Below are 21,374 nucleotides of genomic sequence, written 5' to 3' on the forward strand. Positions count from 1 at the left end.
TTTCAAATCTTTTTACATCATCCTTTTTCTGTGATGTCTGAATTTGAAAATATGAGGCTCAGGGGGACAATAAAAAACCTTAGTAGAAGTAAAGTGCTGAGGAGATAGTTGTCTTGTTCTGTTCTGTAGAACTGAGCAGATGACCTCTGGAATACTGGAACATTGTGCAGTTTGCAGTGCTGCATCCTTTCAAGGATCATCAGTCAACTAGTAACTCTGTTAGTTGGCTAGAGTCACTATCAATATATGCTTTCTTGTGAAGAACATTGCAAAGATCTGAGGCCAGAACTTAGCTTTGTGGGAGGCAAACCCAGATCTGTCATCAGATGCTTTTAAAAAAGCCATTCTAAGGGGAAAGTATTTATCTTATTTCAGAGATTGATCATTTATACAGATAAGAAAAAAAATTAGAGCAGTGTGAAAATGGTTGTCTTATTCCTTTATTAGATTTACTTTAGTAGAATTTAGACCAGCAGGAATTCTAGAGATGGGATTAACGTACTATATAAAGAAGCAGGATAGTAGAGCTCCCATGTGATGCAATTTAGCATTAACATCTCAGCTCCTTACCCAATTAGGGATGAATTTGTCTGCACATTGTTGACTTTCAGGCTGTGATAAATACCTATGAGCCCAAGGTTTCCCATCTCTGCAATGAATATAAAATGGAGTCAAAGCAAATAGTCCCTAGCCTAGGATAAGATCACACTAACCTTGCTCATTGATGCCACCCTAGAGTTTAAACTCTGATCTTTTATATAATAGTTTTTATGGTTTACATATGTGATTTCTTTGGGTTGTCACACCCTCTCTATAAATAAGGTATTAATAGAACTTTCCCTATTTCTTTGGTGAGAGGCTATATGTAACATAGGACGAGAGTATGGATGTTGGCAGTAGTCAGACTTGGTTTTGATTTTCACCAAGCTACCACTTGGTAGCTCTTAAACTCTTTTAACTTCATTTTTTACATTTGTATGTGGATGATAACCTTTTTGACTTTGGTTGTGAAAATAAACGAGAAAACATGTAGAATGGTTAACACACTAAATGGCTCAGTCAGTAAAGGTTACCATATAAGAGAGTAACTAGTACTATAATTACAGAGACCAAATAATCTCCAGGGTCCCTTCTTACTCTTCATTTTTGTGATTCTAAAGTTAACATACCTGGACTAGTCCTATATGAAAACTTAAGTAAGATTTAGTCATTTGGGACTTATTTTTATTCTGGACAGTTAATATTTTAATTTGTCATTAGTGATCTGGCAGTTGGCTTTCTGACTGCTCCCATTAAAAATAAAAAGCCCCTGTAATAGGTAACATGTCATCTGTATGAGACTTGTCTCCCTGCTTATATAGCTAACAGCTCCTGCTGTGGAAGTAACCTCTCTCTCTCAGTTTCCATCTTGTTGATTCCAACTTAGTATCCCCCCAGTTTGGATCACTCTTGTTCTCTTAGGTAACTTGTGCTTTCTTTTCCAAAAGAATAAATTATATAAAATGGCAAGGGAGTGATAAATACCAGGGCAGACTAATTATTAGGAAATGGATAGGATAAGAGAACCTAGTTTGAGATGCAAATTAGGTTGGAACTGTGAGCTTCCTGAAGATGAGGACTTTTCATTTTATTTATATTTTTAGTTAAGTGTTCTACAGAGCCCTAGAACTTTTATAGACCAGAGAGCACCTTTGGGAGAGGAGGACGGTGGTTATGATCAGGTGGATGGTCCCTCTCCATCCACCAATCAAATAGATCCAAGTCATCTGGATTAAAGTGTGTTTTTTGCTGAAGATTTCTGTGCTTTAAAAGCAACAACAAAAAAGTCAATAATAAGTTAAAAACCTCAGTTATAAAGTATTAACTCAGAATAAGTGGAGTTTGTGATACATTTCCTTTGCTACTAAAAGAATACATTTTCTCTTGTAACCATTTGTTCAGCTATAGTGTTAGCCTTATGAAAATTTAAAAAGGAAATTCTTTCTTTTTTTAACTTTTGATACAAATTATAAGTGCCTAGTAAATGTTAATGAACAGAAAGATTCTGGCTCTAAATACTTTTGAACTTCTCAGGCTTCACAGATTCCAGTTTTCTAACACTATTGAAGAAGATGCCAGATGTCGAACAGCTATATGGTCTTCATCCTCGATACCTTGAGAGGCGAAGAGTAAGGGGCCATGAGGCTTTTAGCATTCCAGGAGTCCTAGAAGCTTTGCAGGCATGTCCAAACTTAGTGGTGAGTGCACCTGGTTGGACGTTTTTGGCATCAACTCCTGTTGAAGAAACAGTAGGCCAAAGAATGATAGAACATGTTTTTACTCATATACAAATTTCATCCATAACAAACTTTTGTTTTAAGTTCCATTGTATATTTAGTATCTTATGATAGAGAAGTAGAAGCTGTAGATGCTAAATTTGAAACCTTTCTTATGCTTGCTTTGGCATTATTTTCTAGGGTGTGGAAACTTCTCATTTGGAGTTGGTAGAATCCATTTGGACATATATGCCACATGTTCATATTTTGGGGAAATTTCGTAATCGTAATGGAGCATTTCCAATTCCTCCTGAAAATAAACTGAAAATTCCGATAGGAGCCAAAATTCAAACTTTACATTTAGTTGGTGAGTACATGTTTCTTGGGTCACTTGGAACTCCTTGGAATCCTGTATAACTGAATATTCATTGAAAGGGAATAATGATAATTTTGGAGATGGCTTTGTTGATTGATGATGGCAGAAGAAATGCTTGCAAAACTTGTTTAAAAACTCAGATTTCCCATTAAAGACCTATGGGGAAATATACTGCTTCATATATGTGCATTCTCCACTTAAATAATTTTGAAATTATATACCAATAATTTCAACCTAAATAAGTAATAAGGGCAGATATTTTCTCAGATGCAATTTATGTTTGGCTTAGACTTCTTAAAGGAATTTTGGGGACCCTGTTAATACAATCTAACCTTTAATAGTCATTTAATATTTTATTCATCATATAGGTATTGAGTATGTGCTGTGTTCCAAGCATTATTCCAGGTGTTGGAGATGGTCTGAAGAACTGGAAATTTCTAAAACTTTGTCAGGTGGTAAAGGGAATGCAGCACAGCAGGAATAAGAAGTAGATCTTAAATAAGATGCATATAATTATGAAAGAAGAATAAAAATCTCTAGCAACGCTTCATTTATAAGATCAGGGAGTTGGCTAGGTGCAGTGCTCATACTGGTAAATCCCACCACTTTGGGAGGCTGAGGCAGGAGGATCACTTGAGGCCAGGAGTTCAAGACCAGCCTGGACAACATAACAAGACCTCATCTCTATAAAAATAGAAGTTAAGAGAATGACTTTAATTAGGAATTTGGATATCTTTGAAATTGGATTTTTAGATAATAAAGGGATTCCATAATAATCTGTAGTTTATAATATAAGCTTATTAAGGTTAAAGACTGTTTTTCTATCTTTATATTTTCCACGATGCATAACACAGTTCATTGCAAATATAAATGCTTTGTAAGGTAAATTTTATTGAAATGCATTAGTTTATGTGATTCATTCAACAGTTTAATACTTACTGTATGATGGTCATATAAAGGTATGTGGTAAATTAATGATTGAAGGAATGGATAATTACATCCTTTGTTTATAGAGTGGATTTGGGCCGAAATGTAGATTGAGCATAAGGTATACTATCTTCTCTGGATCTGTCTCACCCTTGCTACCTCGAGTTTCCTAATCAATATAGTCAGTACAACCACCTTCATGGTAGATACTAAATTTACCTTGTGAGTTCTGCATATTGCATCTCAATCTGTACCTCACTTCTGCTTTTCTTCTTTTGGTCTCATCCCCACTTTTAACTTCCCTTTCCAAGTGTTACCACACAATGTGTGTTCATACCTCAAGCTAGATTTAACTATGCTGTTTTGAGAGGACTAGGTTAAGGAGTAATACTTACAGGTTACAGTAGGAACATTCTGCAGAATTTAGCTTTTAAAGAACTGGCCATTCAAGTACTCCAACTTTGCTTTTTCTGGTTACTCTTGCTAGCAGGGTTCTACTGTCTCAAGTTAAAAGCTGTATTGAACTGGTTTTGTCAGTTACGGTTTGTTAAATGCCATCAGAAATCCAAGGAGAAATCCTTGAATTTCTTTCATAAACTTGTGTCCCTTCCTCAGCTTTTCTCAAGCCCACAGTATTTAGACTCTTGGGCAAGTTTCTCAAACTGCTCCCTTCCATTTAGAATTTACGAATTTTCTTTCTTTCTTTCTTCCATATCTCCTGAATTTCCCCCCCTCATTCTACACCACTGTCCTTCTTCTAGACCTGGTCCTCTATGAGTATGATTCCTAGTACTATGCCACTCAGGAATCAGAAGCATAAAATACCTGTATCAATTTGAAATGCTGAAACAAATAACTGTCAGATTTCTCACTTTCCCAGAACCATGCTGGCTGGCTTCTGTCACATATTTACTAATCATTATGATCCGTGTATTTGTAGAAATAGCTTTTTAAGCTCTATCTCTGGATGTCTTCTAGAAACCACAATATTGTATTGACATCCAGCTATCCTGACTTTCTGCAGAGAAATTTAGTTTTTCTGCTGGTGGGTGAGTGGGTAGTGCTAGTCTAGTCTTAAATTTGTATTCCATGTCCATCTTCACAATTTTGCTTTTAGTAACCTATTTTCACTTTATATCTTCAGGGCAAATGATCCTGGAAGAGTTGTAAGATTATGAGAAAGACTTACATGTGTAAAATGTAGAAGTACTTTTTAAATCCCATCTTCCCATATGCCTTTTCTAAAAAAATTTACAAAGTGGGCTGTTTGTGGTTTGCATAAATTGCTCTTTATAGTAATAAGTCTGATTTAAATAAGCTACACTTAGTTGATTTTAATTATATAATTTGTTATAATAAAAATCTCCTTGAAGGATAAATTATCAATTTGAAAAATAAACTCTTGAATTTACATACAGAATATAGGGCATTTCTGTAATGTTATTTGTTCTTTTTTTTTGTATTTGTGTTTTAGGGGTGAATGTTCCTGAAATTCCTTGTATCCCAATGCTAAGGCACCTTTATATGAAGTGGGTACGACTCACTAAACCACAACCGTTTAAAGACTTTCTTTGTATCAGCTTACGAACTTTCGTCATGAGGAACTGTGCAGGTAATGGTGCACAATTATGGTAGAATTAAACATATGTGAGTCTAAAAATACCTTCAAGCAAACTCTGTAGCTATATTTGTAAATAAAATTATGTTATGCTGTTACTATATATGTTTTGTAACTTATCTTGTGAAGATAAATGTACTTTTGTTTAAAACATATTAGAAATATGGTTTGTGTTAGACTTTAGCAAAAAGCAAAACAAACAAAAAACAACAAAAATAAGTCAGAATATCTCTATATGTTTCTTATAGACACTTTTTACTTTTCATAAGATTGTTTTATTAAATTTCAGTCAGCTTTGTCTGTCTCTGGTCTCTTAATCATCCTACATATAAATAGTTGTCTCATGTAATCTACCTTAAACATTGTTTTTATGATATCATTCTTCTGAACAGAAACCTTCAGTGTCCCTGTTGCCCTAGAGCTGCGGTCCCCAACTCCCGGGCTGTGGACCGGTATCAGTCTGTGACCTGTTAGGAACTAGGCCGCACAACAGGAGGTGGGCGGCAGGCTAACAAGTGAAGCTTCATCTCTGTGTACAGCCATTCCCCGTCGCTCACATCACCGCCTGAACTCCACCTCCTGTCACATCAGCTGGATTCTCATAGGAGTGAGACCTCTACTGTAAACCACACATGCAAGGGATCTGCGTTGTGCATTCTTTATGAGACTCTAATGCCTGATGATCTGAGGTGGAGCTGAGGTGATGTTAGCGCTGGGGAGCTGCTATAAGTACAGGTTATCATTAGCAGGGAGGTTTTACTGCACAGAGACCATAATAAATCAATTGCTTGCAGACCCATATGAGCCCTATCAGTGAGTGGCAAGTGACAATTAAGCTGTATCAGGTGGCAGGCCTTGTAGTGGCAAGTGAGTTTATGTACTTCAGTTGTACAGCTGCATCTGATGGCAGGCTTTAAGTCAGAATCCGACATTTATTTTAGTCCACAGTGGCCCACCTGTTATTTTATTTACCACTTTGGTCCACACCTCTTTTCCGCACTGTGCACTTGTCTCAGTCATAGTTTTGTTAAGCCCACAAGCTAACCCTAGCAAAAATGAGTAAAAAACAAACATCACTGAGCTTCTTTGGAAAGAGGGAAGAACCCAATGATAAGACAGCAGAAGACTCTAAGACTGCCAACAAAATGAAAGCTGCATTTGAAAGAAAATACCAAGGTACCTACTTAAATTACAAGTTCATTACAACAGGTCATTCACATTCTCCAAGCCCACTTTGTATATATGGTGACCTGCTATCCAACAAATCCAAAACTCCTTCTCCACATGGAGACCAAGCACCCTGCATTAAAAGACAATCCTTTGGAGTTTTTCAAAAGAAAAAATGTGAACATGAAGAACAGAAGCAATTATTGAAGGACACCACTTCATCAAATGTGTCTGCACTGAGAGCATCATTCTTAGTGGCTAACCACATTGCTAAAGCTAAGAAGCCCTTTACTATTGGTGAAGAGTTGGTCCTGTTTGCTGCCAAGGACTTTTGCCATGAACTTGTAGGAGAGGCTGCGGTTCAAAAGGTGGCACTTGTTCCTCTTTTGGCTAGCACTGTAACTAGACGAATTGATGAAAGAATAGAAGATATTGAGGCACAATTGTTAGGATTAATGAGTCACCGTGGTACCAGTCCAGGTTGATGAGTCTACCAATATTGACAACAAGGCAACAATGCTTGTTTTTTGTGCGATATATTTTTCAGGAGGATGTACATAAGGATATGTTATGTGCACTCTTGTTGCCAGCCAACACCACAGCTGCAGAACTACTCAAGTCTTTGAATGGTTACATATCATGAAAACTGAATTGATCATTGTGTGTCAGTATATGCACACACGGAATGGCTGCTGTGACTGAATGGTTTTCTGGTTTCACTACTCGGGTCATGGAGGTTACTTCTGAATGTGAGTCTGCGCACCATGTCATCCATAGAGAAATGCTGGCTAGCTGAAAAATGTCACATGAACTAAACTTTTTTCAGGATGTGATTAAAATTATCAACCACGTTAAAGTACATGCCCTTAACTCACGTCTGTTTGCACAGCTCTGTGAGGAAATGGACGCAGAACACACCCATCTTCTCTTATACACAGAAGTGAGATGGCTTTCTAAAGGTAGATCACTGGCTAGAGTTTTTGAGTTATGAGAACCACTTCACAGATTTCTTTTAGAAAAACAATCACTGCTGGCAGCACAGAATGGGTCGCAGAACTTGCTTACTTATGTGACATATTCAACCTCCTCAGTGAGCTCAATCTGTCACTTAAGGGGAGAATAATAGCTGCGTTCAAGTTGGCAAATAAAGTAGTGGCTGCATTCAAAACCAAACTGGAATTCTGGGATGACAAGTGAACACTGGGATTTTTGACATGTTTCAAACATTAGGAAAGATTTTGTTAGAGACTCAGCCAGAGCCTTTTTCTCCCAGCTGGTGCATGATCACCTATTTCAGCTTTCAAAAGAATTTGAGCTTTACTTCCCAACCACAAAAGACCCCTGACCTGGGAAGGAGTGGATCTGTGACCCATTGGTGAATAAGCCAGATGAATCGACTTTATCTGTGCTTGAAGAGGTCAACTGCTCAAGATTGAAAATGACGGTGGTCTTAAAAGTATGTTTGAGACAACTTCAGATCTCCATAGGATCTGGGTGGAATATCCTGAAATTGCCATAAAAGCACTGAAAAGCCTGCTTCCATTTCCAACATCCTATCTTTGTGAAGCAGGGTTTTCTGCAGTGCCAGCAACCAAAATGAAATTACCAAGTAGACTGGACATAAGCAACACACTTCGGCTGTAAATCTCTCCCATCACCCCCAGATGAGACTGTCTAGTTGCAGGGAAACAAACTCAGGGCTCCCACTGATTCTGAATTATGGTGAGTTGTATAATTACTTCATTACATATTACAGTGTAATAATAATAATAGAAATAAAGTGCACAATAAATGTAATGTGCTTGAATCATCCTGAAACTATTCCGCCTCTCCACCCCCAAATGGAAAAATTGTCTTCCATGAAACCAGTACCTGGTACCAAAAAGGTTGGGGACCGCTGCCCTAGAATGTCAAGTAGGAGCTACTCTGCATCAAGATTCATAATAGCCAAGACCCCCTTATTCTTGTCCTTATTCTGACTCTGTTCTAATATGTACCTTCTTTTAGTGCCTGCTGACCCCTACACAACCATACAGCTTTCACCTCAGTGTCTTGCCTGAACACTGTATTATTGTTTCCTTATCCTGAAACACACTCTTCCTTCTTCCTCTTTACTTATATACATCCTTCAGGCTCTGCTTTTTCCAACTTATCTTTCTCTTCTCTTTCTCTTTCCTTATTTATGGAATGTAGCAGATCTTATTTTTATACTTCATACATTATACCTTTTTATCCTCTTATAATTATTTATGTTCTATCTCCATGTCAATTACAGGCTTTTAGTTAGACAGGACTATGTCTTTTATGATCTTCCATGTAGTCTCTACTACAGCACTGGTCACAGAGAGATGTTTTAATGATTGAGATGTTTACTTGAGTGGATGATCAAATTTTCATCTTGGCTTTTTCCCTAAGGGAAAAATAACTAAGGTTATTTTGAACTCAAAACTATGGAGACTTCAGAGAATTTGTAAAATGTACTTTCTAATGGTACTGAAAAATCCTTATGCTGAATAAGTGTATAGTTAACAGGCCAACTTTCATTTGTAATAAGAATTACAGATTGTAGAGAGCCAATAGTTCAGCTGTCATTTTAAGACATAGAATTTATAAGTTATTCATTTTAGTCACTAATTTGAAAATTCATTTGTAAAGCATTTTACATTGTTCTAGTAAAGATTTTTTTTTTTCCAGGACCCACAAATTCCTTGAAATATGTCCCTTTAGTAACAGGCTTAGCTTCTGCCCGAAACTTGGAACATTTAGAAATGGTTCGAGTTCCTTTCCTTGGAGGTCTTATCCAACATGTAGTTGAAGACAGTTGGAGATCAGGTATTCATTTTCTTTAGTTACTAAATATCTTAAAAGTCAATTTCAAAAATTTATTAAGGTTTTACTTAGCTTCTCTTATGAGTCTTTTTAAAAGAAAATACTTGTGATATGCGCTTTCTCTCTGGTATATTTGATGGGAAATAAATAACCAAAGCATAGGCTAGTGTTCCTGTTCTTTCTTACGTATGTTAAATGCTCTCAAAATAAATAGTAGAGTAATAAGGCTGGGTATTATTACTTGATTAATAATACCTTCTGTTATATTTGGAATTTTTCATAGAAAATTCTATATTTTGGAATTTTTCATAGAAATCATAACAGAGATTTATAGTGACTTTTGGTGATAAGAGATGTTTCGTGACTTGGACATTCTAGGCCTCCAAAAGAACTCAGGCATTATTAATGCTAATGTCTAACATTTGTTTATTACTTTACAGTGTATAAATTGCTTTCATGCTTATCACTTGGATATTAGTTTTATCCATAAGATGATGGCTTTTAAAAGAAAAAATATTTCACTCTTTAGATCCCTTATAGATAAGTAATGATAAGTGACAGAATATGCATTATATGAACTGTTTTTATCATCTCATTGCAATAAACAAATTAGAGGTTTAGCTAGATAGGTAGTTAACAGTTAAATCTAACTGGGTATCTAAAATAAAATGGAAAATCATCAAGTACCATTGATAACAAATAGACATTGTTATTAATATTGTTAAAATATAATGAAGAGTACACACTATTTTTAGACATTTTGTCAGTTAATCAAGTTTGGTATAAGTGAACTTCATTGCATTGAGTTGGGGGATGGAACAGGCTCCCTCGAGGCCAATAGCGTTATTTTATGACTGTAGCTAACAGGATAAAAGTCAGAAGGGAAAAGAAGGCCACAGTAGGTCCATTCACTGGAGAAAAGACCTGGAGAGAGGTGCCAAAAGCTAAGAGTTTGTATAAAGGTCCCTAAAAGAGAAACAGACTTTGCTTCTGTAGTGAGTATTTAAGGAAGTCCCTCAAGGAATCAGCATACCTTACACAAAAATTAATTCCAGATGGATCATCAATCCAAATGTGCAAGATAAAAGAATGAAGTTTTTAAAAGAGAACTTAAGAGAATGTCTTACTGATCTTGGGTAGGCAAAGAGTTCCTAAACAGGACATCAAAAAGCACTTACTATAAATTAAAAAATTGTTAAATTAGACCAGATTAAAATTAAGATTTTTTTTTCATGAAAAAGCATGATTAAGAGAGGGAAAAGCCAAGCTACAGAGTGGAAGAAGCAATTTGCAATACAGATATCAGATAAATAATTTGTACTGAGAAAAATATAAAGAATTCCTGAAATTAATAAGAAAAAGACAGGCAACCCAATAGAAAAAAAGGGAAAAGAAAAGAAAAGCCTTCACACAGGAGGCCATTCATATGACTAGTAAACATGAAAAAAAATGATGTTTTACTGATCATCAAGGAAATATAAATTAAAATCTCTGTAATATACAAACACTAAAATGACTACACCTATGCATGCCTAATAAGAAGAAGATAAACAATAATGTTGGCTAGAATGTGGAGCAACAGGGCCTTTCTTATGCTCTTGGTGAGAGTATAAATTAAAATATTGTTTTGTAGTATCTACTAAAGTTGACTATACACATAACAATAGTTGCATTCTTGGCTTAAAACCCAACAGAAATGTATACATTGTTCACCAAATGATGTATTTGAGATCCTTCATAGAAGCACTGTTCCTAATAGACCCCAAGTGGAAACAACCCAAATGCCCACCAGCAATAGAGTGGGTAATTAACACATTAACTACCATACTAGAAAATTTTTTTTCCTTGGGGCCACCAGTGTTTTATTGTGAAAATAAAATAAAAACTTTGAAAACAAAACAATCCTTTTTAATTTAATGAAAAATTTGTTATTTTTTTTGCTTTCTGTGAGTGAATTATATGCAACTTGAAAAATAGTTCACGCAGCTCCCAAGGTGAAAAGACATGTGTTTAAGTTACATGTGCTTCATGAAGCCCCGGGCTGGCTTAAAACTAGCTTGGGTTAAATACAACTCGCATGGCAGTTAATGTGTGAAAATGTGGCATATTCATACAATAGAATATTATGCAATAAGAAGGAACAAACTACAACTACATTTAACAATATAGATAAATGGCTTAAACAAAATGTTTAGTGAAAGAAGCCAGACACAACAATATGCATGCTTTGTGATTTTATTTATAAAATTTAAAACAGATAAATCAATTCTTTGTGAAAATTTACTGAGCTATGCATTAATAATTTGTGTCCATTTTTTGTATATAAATACAAGTTTCAAAAACATGAAAAAAATTAGTTGAAGTTAAAGTAGTGCTGGTCTTGTTCCATATGATACATCAGAGGTTTGCAATATGGCCAGAAAATAGCAAGGTCCCTTTACAATTCTCTCACGAGAATCTGGCTTTCTGAAAATCCTTACTTAGCAGTCTAGATCTTTTGCAGTAGTTTTCATATGCCATCAGAGTGTGTTTTAAAAATGAATATCTGTTCTCATCTCTTTTTAGGAGATGACTAATAGTTATATTTCATCTTGAGATATTTAAATGTAAAAATAAAACGTAGATTTACTTTTATTTTATTTTTTTTTTATTTTTGATTAGATCAAACAGAAGAAATAGATTTACTTTTAAATAATTATCATCTATTGTGTGTATAAATGCTTTACTGAAAGTGCTGTGGTCAAAAGAAATGCTTGTTTTTGTTCCTTGTCTCCATTAGGTGGTTTTAGAAATTTGCACACTATTGTTTTGGGAGCTTGCAAAAATGCTCTTGAAGTAGATCTTGGATACCTCATCATCACCGCTGCCCGTAGGTGTGTTTCCTCTTCATATTGTGTCTTTTGTCATATTATTAAATGTTTTTTTCCCCTGTTTTACAACAAACTTGGGGAATGTATGTGTATATGAAGTTTGATTATGCCTTGTTCAGATTTAAAATACAAAATTGTTTAAATAGCAGATTAGTATGTTATAGTGGTCCTAATGTTATGACTAATATTTGCTATTCAGAAATCAACATTTTAGAACAACTTTTCCAAAATCTGACCTTGTAACATCTTTATATTTTTTAAGCATGTCTTCTTATCACTTTATGCCACATTTACTATTTCTACATATCTAAGGTCTTCTATTACTATAATATTTCTACTTCTATTTCTATAATATTTTCTTTAAATTAACCACTTTTTTCAATTTATTCAAAACAAAACTCTTACTTTCCCTCAGTAGAATATTGATTAAGAATATAAGTAAGGTAAATTGTGTTCCTAAATTTAAGTAGGTATTGTTACCTACTACAGAACTATACTGTTGTTAAAATGGGCCATTAACAACTAGTGTAAGAAAAATGTTAAATACCAGCACCACATGCAGATTCTGACTTTGACTAAATCAGGTTTAGAAAAGCACTTGAAATGATATATGGTTCTTACTGTGTAATATATGGTTATTTAATGTGTAGCTTTAGTGTACTAACTGAAATGTGCCTACATTTTACAAATACTCCTTTAAAGGAAATATCTGATATTTTTTAATGGAGGTGGAAAAGTTGTTGACATCTGTGACACTTTAAAAAAATCATAAGCTTTTTTGAGAGCCTTACTTTAGAAAGAATCTTTGATTCTGATGGCTTTTATTTTAATCTGATATGTTGTATGTCTTTGTTCACAGGTTACATGAAGTTCGAATCCAACCTTCTCTAACCAAAGATGGTGTCTTTTCTGCCCTAAAGATGGCAGAACTGGAGTTTCCCCAATTTGAAACCCTTCATCTGGGATATGTAGATGAGTTTTTGCTGCAGAGTAAGACTTATCCCATTTTATTTCCTAGAATTACTGTAGGGGACTTACTTGACAAACTGAAATTTGAATTGGAATGCGCCATATTTTCCTGAATATAAGACAACTTAAAATCTTAGGTGCTCTCACTTCTTGAAAAAGAAACTCTTATATTAATGTCAGTGATTTTTTTTGATACTGCCTCTGATTTGAAAATATTATAGAAAAATAATCATTAACAGTACACCAGGAAAAGATCCTTAGCTACATTTGATATTGTCTCCACTTTACTGCCCAAGTTTCTTTCCCATTCTGCTTCATTTTTTTCACAGAATGTCTTCCTTGGTTCCATTGTTGAATTTGATCTGCCACACTTCTTGAAGCTTTTGATGGTCCTCTCAGATGAGGTCCCATTCCCTGTCCATGCTCTTCATTTCCATAATAAGCCCGCTGGGGGTTCTGGATTTTCCAGATAGTGTGAGCATATAATGGTCAGTATTATTTAATGATGATTGCTGTTGGAAGGCTTGTTCACAGCATTTTCTAGAATGCATTTACAATTGGGAGCTCATTCCTTTGGATTTGAATGCATGTCAATTCATTACTCAAACTTTTTTTCCATATGGCATTAATAAGACATGGAAGAAAATTTCCAGCACCAACATGTTTTTACTTTTTCAAGAATTAAATTCTACCCCATGTAATTAGCAACAGATCTGTCTTGAACTCTATCATACCAGATGACACTTTTTCCTTTGACTCTAGTATACATTGTAGAATAACATAACAAGGCTTAATTCCTCTAATCTGAACAGTCCTGGTAAAAAAAAATGACTGTTTTTCATTTCTAAGATTTGTCACAGTAATAGTTGTGTGTTTTTCATTGTTCACAGTTTTCATTAATACAGGTAAAAGATTATTTTAAAAAGACAAATCATCCTTCCTTAGCCAGTTTAATATAAGAATCACTTTAAATCTGTATAGCTTTGAAAAAGATCAGCTTTTCTCCAAAATAGCTTAAAATACTAAGATGATGTAGTGATTTTATGTAAAATTAATGTATTTGATACCCAGCTTTTCTGGTTTTGAATGTGATTATTAACATTCTCTGTGCTTCTATAATATCCGTATAGTAACTTAAAATTATTAGTTTGGGAATTGTTATCTTTTCTATAATTTTATTTTGTGTTTTTCCCAAAATCTCATAACTTGACAAATTTTGTATCTTCAGGATGGCCACATTTAGGACTACTGAAGGATTGTCTTGAAGAGTTCTCCTTATAACCAGTTATTTACTTACAGTGTGTCTCTTTCCTCAACACATATTTTCAATAGAATAAAAACACTTTATAGCCAGGCATGGTGGCTCACACCTGTAATCCTAGTGCTTTGGGAGGCCAAGGCAGGAGGATTCCTTTAGGCCAGGAGTTTGAGAGCAGCCTGAGCAACATAGTGAGACCCTGTCTCCACAAAAAATAGAAAAAATAGTTGAGAATAGTGGCATATGTCTGTAGTCCCAACTCTTGGGAGGCTGAGGTAGGAGGATTGCTTGAGCCAAGGAGTTTGAGGTTACAGTGAGCTATGATGATGCTACTGCATTGTAGCCTGGGTGACATAGTAACTCACAGTTTTCAACATAGGTTGTTTATAATCTCTTTCATATTTAATACTTTCTTAGTGTTGACCTTTGTACAAGCCATTCCCTTCTTATTCACTGAAGTTCAGCTCTTTCTTATACACACACACATATATATATATACACATATATATATACACACACACACACATACACACATACATACATACATACTCTCCTCTGTTCCTCCAAAGACTGCCTAGGATTCTTTGTTTAAGAATAGGCACCAGATGCCTCTAACAGATCCATCTCGAGAAGGATGAGAATTCACTGCTCAGTCACGTACTCTGACTTAGTCTCTCTCTTCTCAGTAATTTAGACTTGAAGCATCTCTCCAGGAGTTGAGGGGTTGCCTCAGGTAAAACTTGAGTTACTTTTTTGTTACAAAGAGTCTGACAAAATAAATAGAAACATCCCCTTTATCCCCTAACATATACGGTAAGAATGGCAATACCAGATTTGGGAAATGAATGTGCTGGAAAATAGATGCTGTGTATTAAAGAAAAGTGACTGGGCTATAGGTAAGTGGCTGATGTGGGTTAAGATGCTGATGATGTGTTTGAGAAAATCAGTGACCCAAAGATGAATCCTTAGAGAAGAGTTCTTTGTTCATGTGGATTCATTATCTCAGAGCTTAATGTGAAGGTGATAGGGAGCTGAAACTCAATGAAAACTTCAGAAGTAGTGTAGAGGAATCTTTATTCCTAGAGCTTTGGAGAAAAATGGAATTGAGGCCTGCCTATTATTAATCATGAGACCTTAGCAAGTGACTCCCTTAAGTCATTTTTTCTCATTTTTTAAATGGAGATAAGATCATTTCCTGCTTTTCTCTTGGGTATCTCTGAAGAGTTAATGAAAAAAACGATAAATATAACAATCTCTGACACCCAGGAAGCATTTATTAAATGGTAGTTTTTACTTTTAGCTGATCTATGGGCTGAAAAGAGAAAAGAAACAAAAATGAATCCCAAGTGATATCATCAGGTTTTGAGGGAGTTGGCCAGAGGGAAACTCGAAGAGCACGAACACAAGGGTAATCTCAGAAGACTAAATATAGGACATGGCTTTGTCGTGTTAGGCTGTGGCATTTATGCAGATAATGCCCAGGGAACAGGGTCAGTTTAAGATTTACCCTATCTTAAGGTAAAAAGGCAAGTTTCATCTTGAATCCAAAGGGCATGAAAAAAGTCCTTACCAAGAGGCTAAAGAAAATAGCTAAATTGTAAAGGATGGATTAAGGTGAAATCTGCAAGAAAGCCAGTAAATACCCAAAACAGGGACTATGACAGAGAGACCATGAATGATATGGAAGGTAAAATTGGGAGAGTTAGGAGTAGATTGACTGTTGTAAACATGTTCCAAGCCAAAGGTATAAATCACTGTGATGTTCAGGGCAGCTTCACCAGAGCAACAGTGTTTTCTTTGTGGATTGGTTGCAAGGATTGTGGGAGACTTGTATTGAGCTCTTATATCCCAAGTGCTATGCTGAACACTAATGATGAAACTATGAACTACCTAGACATCATCCCTTCAAGGAGCTCTCATGATCAAGTGGACCATCTTGGAGAATGAGGGGCAGGCAGGTGGGAGAAACAATAAGAGGCAAGGGATGAGGTGTGATTCCCGATGGCATGATCTAGGTGGAGCATTCTCCTTTACTTACATTACACCCCTGGTTTGTGACCAGGCAGTAGGTACTAAAGCTCAGTGGCAAGTGTTTGAGTCAGAAACTTACTTTCAGGGGGATAGATAGATAGTTACTAACCAGTACATGGGCTCTAAAAATGAATCTTGAATTCCTCAGAATTTGCCCTTCTCTACACATGGCCACGCCAGACTCCAAGAACATGATTCTTTCACTATGAGGCAGTTGCATTTTAAGATTTTATTTTCCTTTTTAAAAGGTAAAACTAAGACTTCATCATGATATGAACCAATACAATATATTTCTCAGTAATGCTTTAAGAATTTTTGCTTCTTTCTTTCCTTTTCTAAACAGTTGAAAAACAATAGTAGGTTGTTAAGTATGAAATGTCTGATTTCTTTAAGTCTGACAGTTGTTATCTGTAACATTTCCCTTTGACACTTCTTGTTTTATTTTTATTGTGAAGGTACATCCTCAGTCTTTCAAATGCACATTTTTGCCTTGCGATTATCTTTCAAATTTTTTTATAGAAATTTTTGTGAAACCATGGATAAGTCAAAAATTCATGTTATTTTCAAATATGAGTTCCATCGTGGAACCAATGCAGCACAGACAGCTCAAAATATCAATGAATTGTTTGGGAAGCATGTGGCTAATGGACACACAGTAATTTGATGGTTTGGTAAGTTCTTTTCTGGTGATTTTAATCTTGAAAATGAACCATGTGGGTGACCTGATACCAACATGGATAATGATGAGCTGAAAGCTGTAGTGGAAGTGAATCCATCTCAACCTATGCATGAATTAGCAGCAAGGTTTTATGTTACTACTCCAACAATATTGGACCATTTGAAATAAATTGCCAAGATGAAGAAGCTGGATAGATGGGTTCTGCGTGAATTGAATGAGTGTCAGAAGAGAAATCATCTCAAAGTTTGCCTTTCTTTGCAATTATGACATAAAGGTAAACCATTTCTACACCATATTGTTAGGTGTGATGAAAAATGGATTCTTGTTGACAATTGCAAGCATTCGGCACGATGGTTGTATAAAGATGATGTGCTGAAACAGTCCAAAACTGAATATGCATCCAAAAAAGTTAATAATGTCTGTCTGGCAGTCCAGCGCTAGTGTTACCCACTACAGCTTGGTGAAACCTGTTCAGTCGATTACAGCAGATGTCTACTTCAACCAGTAGGATAAAATGATGAGGATGCTTGCCATTAAGCAACCTAGATTGATCAACAGAGGTAGTCCAATCCTCTTGTAAGACAACACTTGACTACATGTCGCACAAACGATGCTGCTCAAACTATAGAAGCTGGACTTGCAAACTCTCCATGATCCACCATATTCATTAGACTTTGCACCAACTGACTACCACTTCTTCCAGGCTTTGGACCACTTCTTGCAAGCAAAAGTACTCAATTCTCAACAAGCTGTAGGAAATGCCATTTGCGGTTTCATCGCCATTCACTCTCCAGGCTTCTTTGCTACTGGCATAAACAAGCTACCATTAAGATGGTAAAACTATGTCAATAGTTTAGGCCCATACTTTGATTACTTGTGCTGCTGCTTATTTGAAATATAATAAATTAAACTTTTGATTCAAAATCAGACATTTCATATTTAACAACTTAACGTTTGTTTCTACTGCATGTCTCTTGCCTTTTAATATATTTATTTTATTACAAGAAATTCTACCAAATCAGGTGCCATGGCTCACGCCTGTATTCCTAGCACTCTGGGAGGACAAGGCAGGAGGATGGTTTGTGGTCAGGAGTTCAAGACCAGCCTGAGCAAAAGTGAAACCTCATCTCTACTAAAAATAGAAAAAATTAGCTGAGTGTGGTAACATGTACCTTTCCCAGTTACTTGGGAAACTGAGGCAGGAGGATCGTTTGAGCCCAGGAGTCTAAGGTTGCTGTGAGCTAGGCTGATGCTATAGCACTCTAGCCAGGCAACAGAGCAAGACTGTCTTAAATTTAAAAAAAAAAAGTGCTATCAGAAGTACAGACTACCTAACATAACATGAAATTATACTTGTACCTGAATCTGATGATAAATAGTTGATATAGAATGATCATAGAGACTGATCATACTGGATGCTGAGAAACAAAATTGGCAACACTCCATACCACTTAAATGGCACTTAAGAATTTGACTTTTTTTTAAAATTGATTTCTCTTTTTAGGCAGAATGGCTAATGCAGATCTCGTGAAGTATGGTCTGGCTGACGTGGTAGAAAATCCTGGTATCATCACTGATATAGGGATGAAGGCCGTCAATGAAGTTTTCTCTTGTATCAAATATCTGGCAATTTACAATTGCCCCCATCTACACAACCCATACAACTGGATCTCAGGTACTGCAGACTTAGAAATATAGCTATATTTTATTGATATTGAAATAATATGTCTTTGTTTTCTCTGTATGATATGTTTATATTCCTAATGTAAAATGTAGATTTTTTTGTGTGTGTAGATTGTTCACAGAAGCTCTGGGAACCTTTGATAACCATGTTAGAAGTATATTCAATGCCTCTTTAAACTTCTGAAGTCCTCTGCCTAGAATTGTACTGTCCAGGTTATGGATTCAAGTGCCTTGATCTTTATATGTACTACGTTGGTTAGGTGTGTAGAAGAACTAGGGTTGATGTTACCTAGAATCTAGGCTATTCTAGTTGTTTTCTATGAATTACCTTCAAAATGGCATATGATCTGAAAGGACAAAGTAGGTACGTATATTGAAAATTTTTTAATTAGGTGACATGTTAAACATTAACCTGAGGTGAAATTTTTTGTTGACTGGAAATCCTAGTCTGTTTTAGACCTCCCCTCCTCACCCAGTCCTGTACATGTAGCAGTGTGACTTTGACACTTGATATTTTCTTCTTGTGGTGGGAGTTCATTTTCGCTCTCTCAGAGAGTAATACTATTTGTAGTTTTAAAGGCCCTTTTAAATACCTAAATTTATAAATCTTTAAATATTCAGAGCTGGGGAAAGTTTTCCTTGTGACATTCACTTGTGACAAAGCCACTCACTGACACCTGTAGAGTAGCCACCTCTACCTCTGCTCTGGAGTCACCTCACAGGGACCTGAATCTCCTTACAAAGCCACTTTCTAGTCCTGTTTTAGGGCTCTGGAGCTTCTACTGAAATCACTTATTAAAATGGCCATGTCTCACCTACCAGAAGTTAAATTCTATTCCTGGCCCAGCTGAACCAAGAAGTTGTTGGGAAATATGAACTTTAGGATGTAGCAGGCGTAGATCGCTTTAAAAAAATAACATTTATTGGGTTTTTGGTTTGTTTGTTTTCTTAAATACAGAAGAGTATAAAGAAGAAAACAAAAAAAATGGCCTATAATCCCATCACTAAGAACTCCTGTTAACATTTAAAAAAATAAAAGTAATACATGCACTTGATAAATTTCAAACAGTACAGAAAGGTACAAAATGAAAAGTCTCCTCTTCTCAAAGGTAACCATCATCAACAGTTTCTTGTATATTCTTCTGGACAAATTACTTTGTGCATATTGCAGCGTATATGTGTATAGCATTTAAAAATGATTATATATACAAAAGGATCTTACTATGTATACACTGTCCTATAGCTTGTTTTTTGCACTAAGTATAATTTGGAGAGTTGTGAAAATAATTTGTTGTTTTCATAACAACAAGCATATTCAGCTTTCCTTCTTTCTTTTGATATAGCTGCATAATGTTCTATTAAATAGAATTGCCATAATTTCTTTATCCAGTGTCTTATTGTTGAAAAGTCATGTAGGTTATTGAGTGGATCACATTTAAATCAGGGCTGACTTGATTTCAAATTAGTGCTTCCCAGGCCATTTAGTTTTTACACAAAATTAAGGTATGTAAACATCATAGCTTAGAGTCATCAAGTTTTAGAGATCATGAAATAAGGAACAAGTTAGTTAAAGAAAAAAAGGATTTAAAAGTCCTTATGACCTATAGAAAAATTTATCAGTAATGGGTAAAGTGTTACTTAAATTCTCTCTGGTCATGTCATTTCTTCAACAGACCACTCAAGGTGGACTCGATTGGTTGATATCAACCTAGTGCGGTGCCATGCTTTGAAGCTAGACTCCTTTGGCCAGTTTATTGAATTATTGCCCAGCTTGGAATTTATTTCACTGGACCAGATGTTTCGTGAACCACCCAAGGTAAGTCACATTTGAGAATTTTTATTTATTTACTTATTTTGATACTCAGGGAAGAAAATAAAACAGCGTGTGTATTTTTTTTTCTATTTTATAACATGCCTTTATAGTGTTATAGTTGGGCTTTTTACTGTCAGCCTTAGTGAAGGCATAAAGGTTATAATGATGCATTGTCTCCTGTTCCTATATATGAGTATTAAGGGGTCTCCGGGGAAGGGAAAGGAAGAAGTAAGGAAGCGATCTCCATCAGTTCTATATAAACTAAAGGTAAGGTAAGGATAAGGCTAGAAATTTGAGCTAAGACAAAAAATGATTACCTGGAGTAATTAGGTGGTAGATTAAATCTCTAATCAAGAGCCCAAAGTGTAAATAAGGATTTGGAATTTATTTGGAGAATGTTTTACTTTGCTGCTATCTTCTCTATTAAGTTATATATACACTGGGAAGTCTAAGGTTGCCAGTTGTATAAAATGTTATTTTAAAACTGCTTAAACTCTATACTCTCAACGTAATAAAAATTTTATTTAATTAATTCTTCAGCTAATTATGTTCTCTCTTGTTAGTTATTAATGGTTGTATTCTCACTTTTGAAGCAGTATAATGGGGAAAGCTCAGGATTTGAGGTTTCAAGTACAGGTTTCAAGTCCTAGCTGTACTATGTACTGACCATGTGCTGCTGGGTAAATCGCTTCCCATTGTGTACCTCATAGTCTGTAAATCAGGCTAGTAACACTTTATCTATTAATAGCTTTAAGTTTTGTAAGCCTTAAATGAGCTCTTCTCTGCCTGTGTGACAGCATTTTACAAATTTTAAGTGTTTATAAATATTAATTCTAGTGTAAGGGTGAAGTGATGATCTATTAAATATGAAGTGTATGTTCCATACTAACCTAAATTAA

The 21,374-nt window shown here is 35.5% G+C and overlaps 1 protein-coding gene across 6 annotated transcripts in view; it reads left to right on the forward strand.

Moving 5' to 3' along the window:
- The window catches only part of FBXO38 (F-box protein 38), a 61,156-nt gene that overhangs the window by 13,923 nt on the left and 25,859 nt on the right, over nt 1-21,374 (forward strand). For all 6 annotated transcript variants that reach the window (XM_075996193.1, XM_075996195.1, XM_075996196.1 and 3 more), the window contains exons 4-11: nt 2,074-2,237; nt 2,457-2,622; nt 5,033-5,170; nt 9,038-9,175; nt 11,952-12,045; nt 12,902-13,032; nt 18,484-18,654; nt 20,336-20,478. In XM_075996193.1, the coding sequence (XP_075852308.1) occupies nt 2,074-2,237; nt 2,457-2,622; nt 5,033-5,170; nt 9,038-9,175; nt 11,952-12,045; nt 12,902-13,032; nt 18,484-18,654; nt 20,336-20,478 (1,145 nt within the window). The remainder of the gene's footprint in view (nt 1-2,073; nt 2,238-2,456; nt 2,623-5,032; nt 5,171-9,037; nt 9,176-11,951; nt 12,046-12,901; nt 13,033-18,483; nt 18,655-20,335; nt 20,479-21,374) is intronic.

Source organism: Microcebus murinus, chromosome 21 (genome assembly GCF_040939455.1).
Source record: "Microcebus murinus isolate Inina chromosome 21, M.murinus_Inina_mat1.0, whole genome shotgun sequence".
Taxonomy (NCBI): Eukaryota; Metazoa; Chordata; class Mammalia; order Primates; family Cheirogaleidae; genus Microcebus; species Microcebus murinus.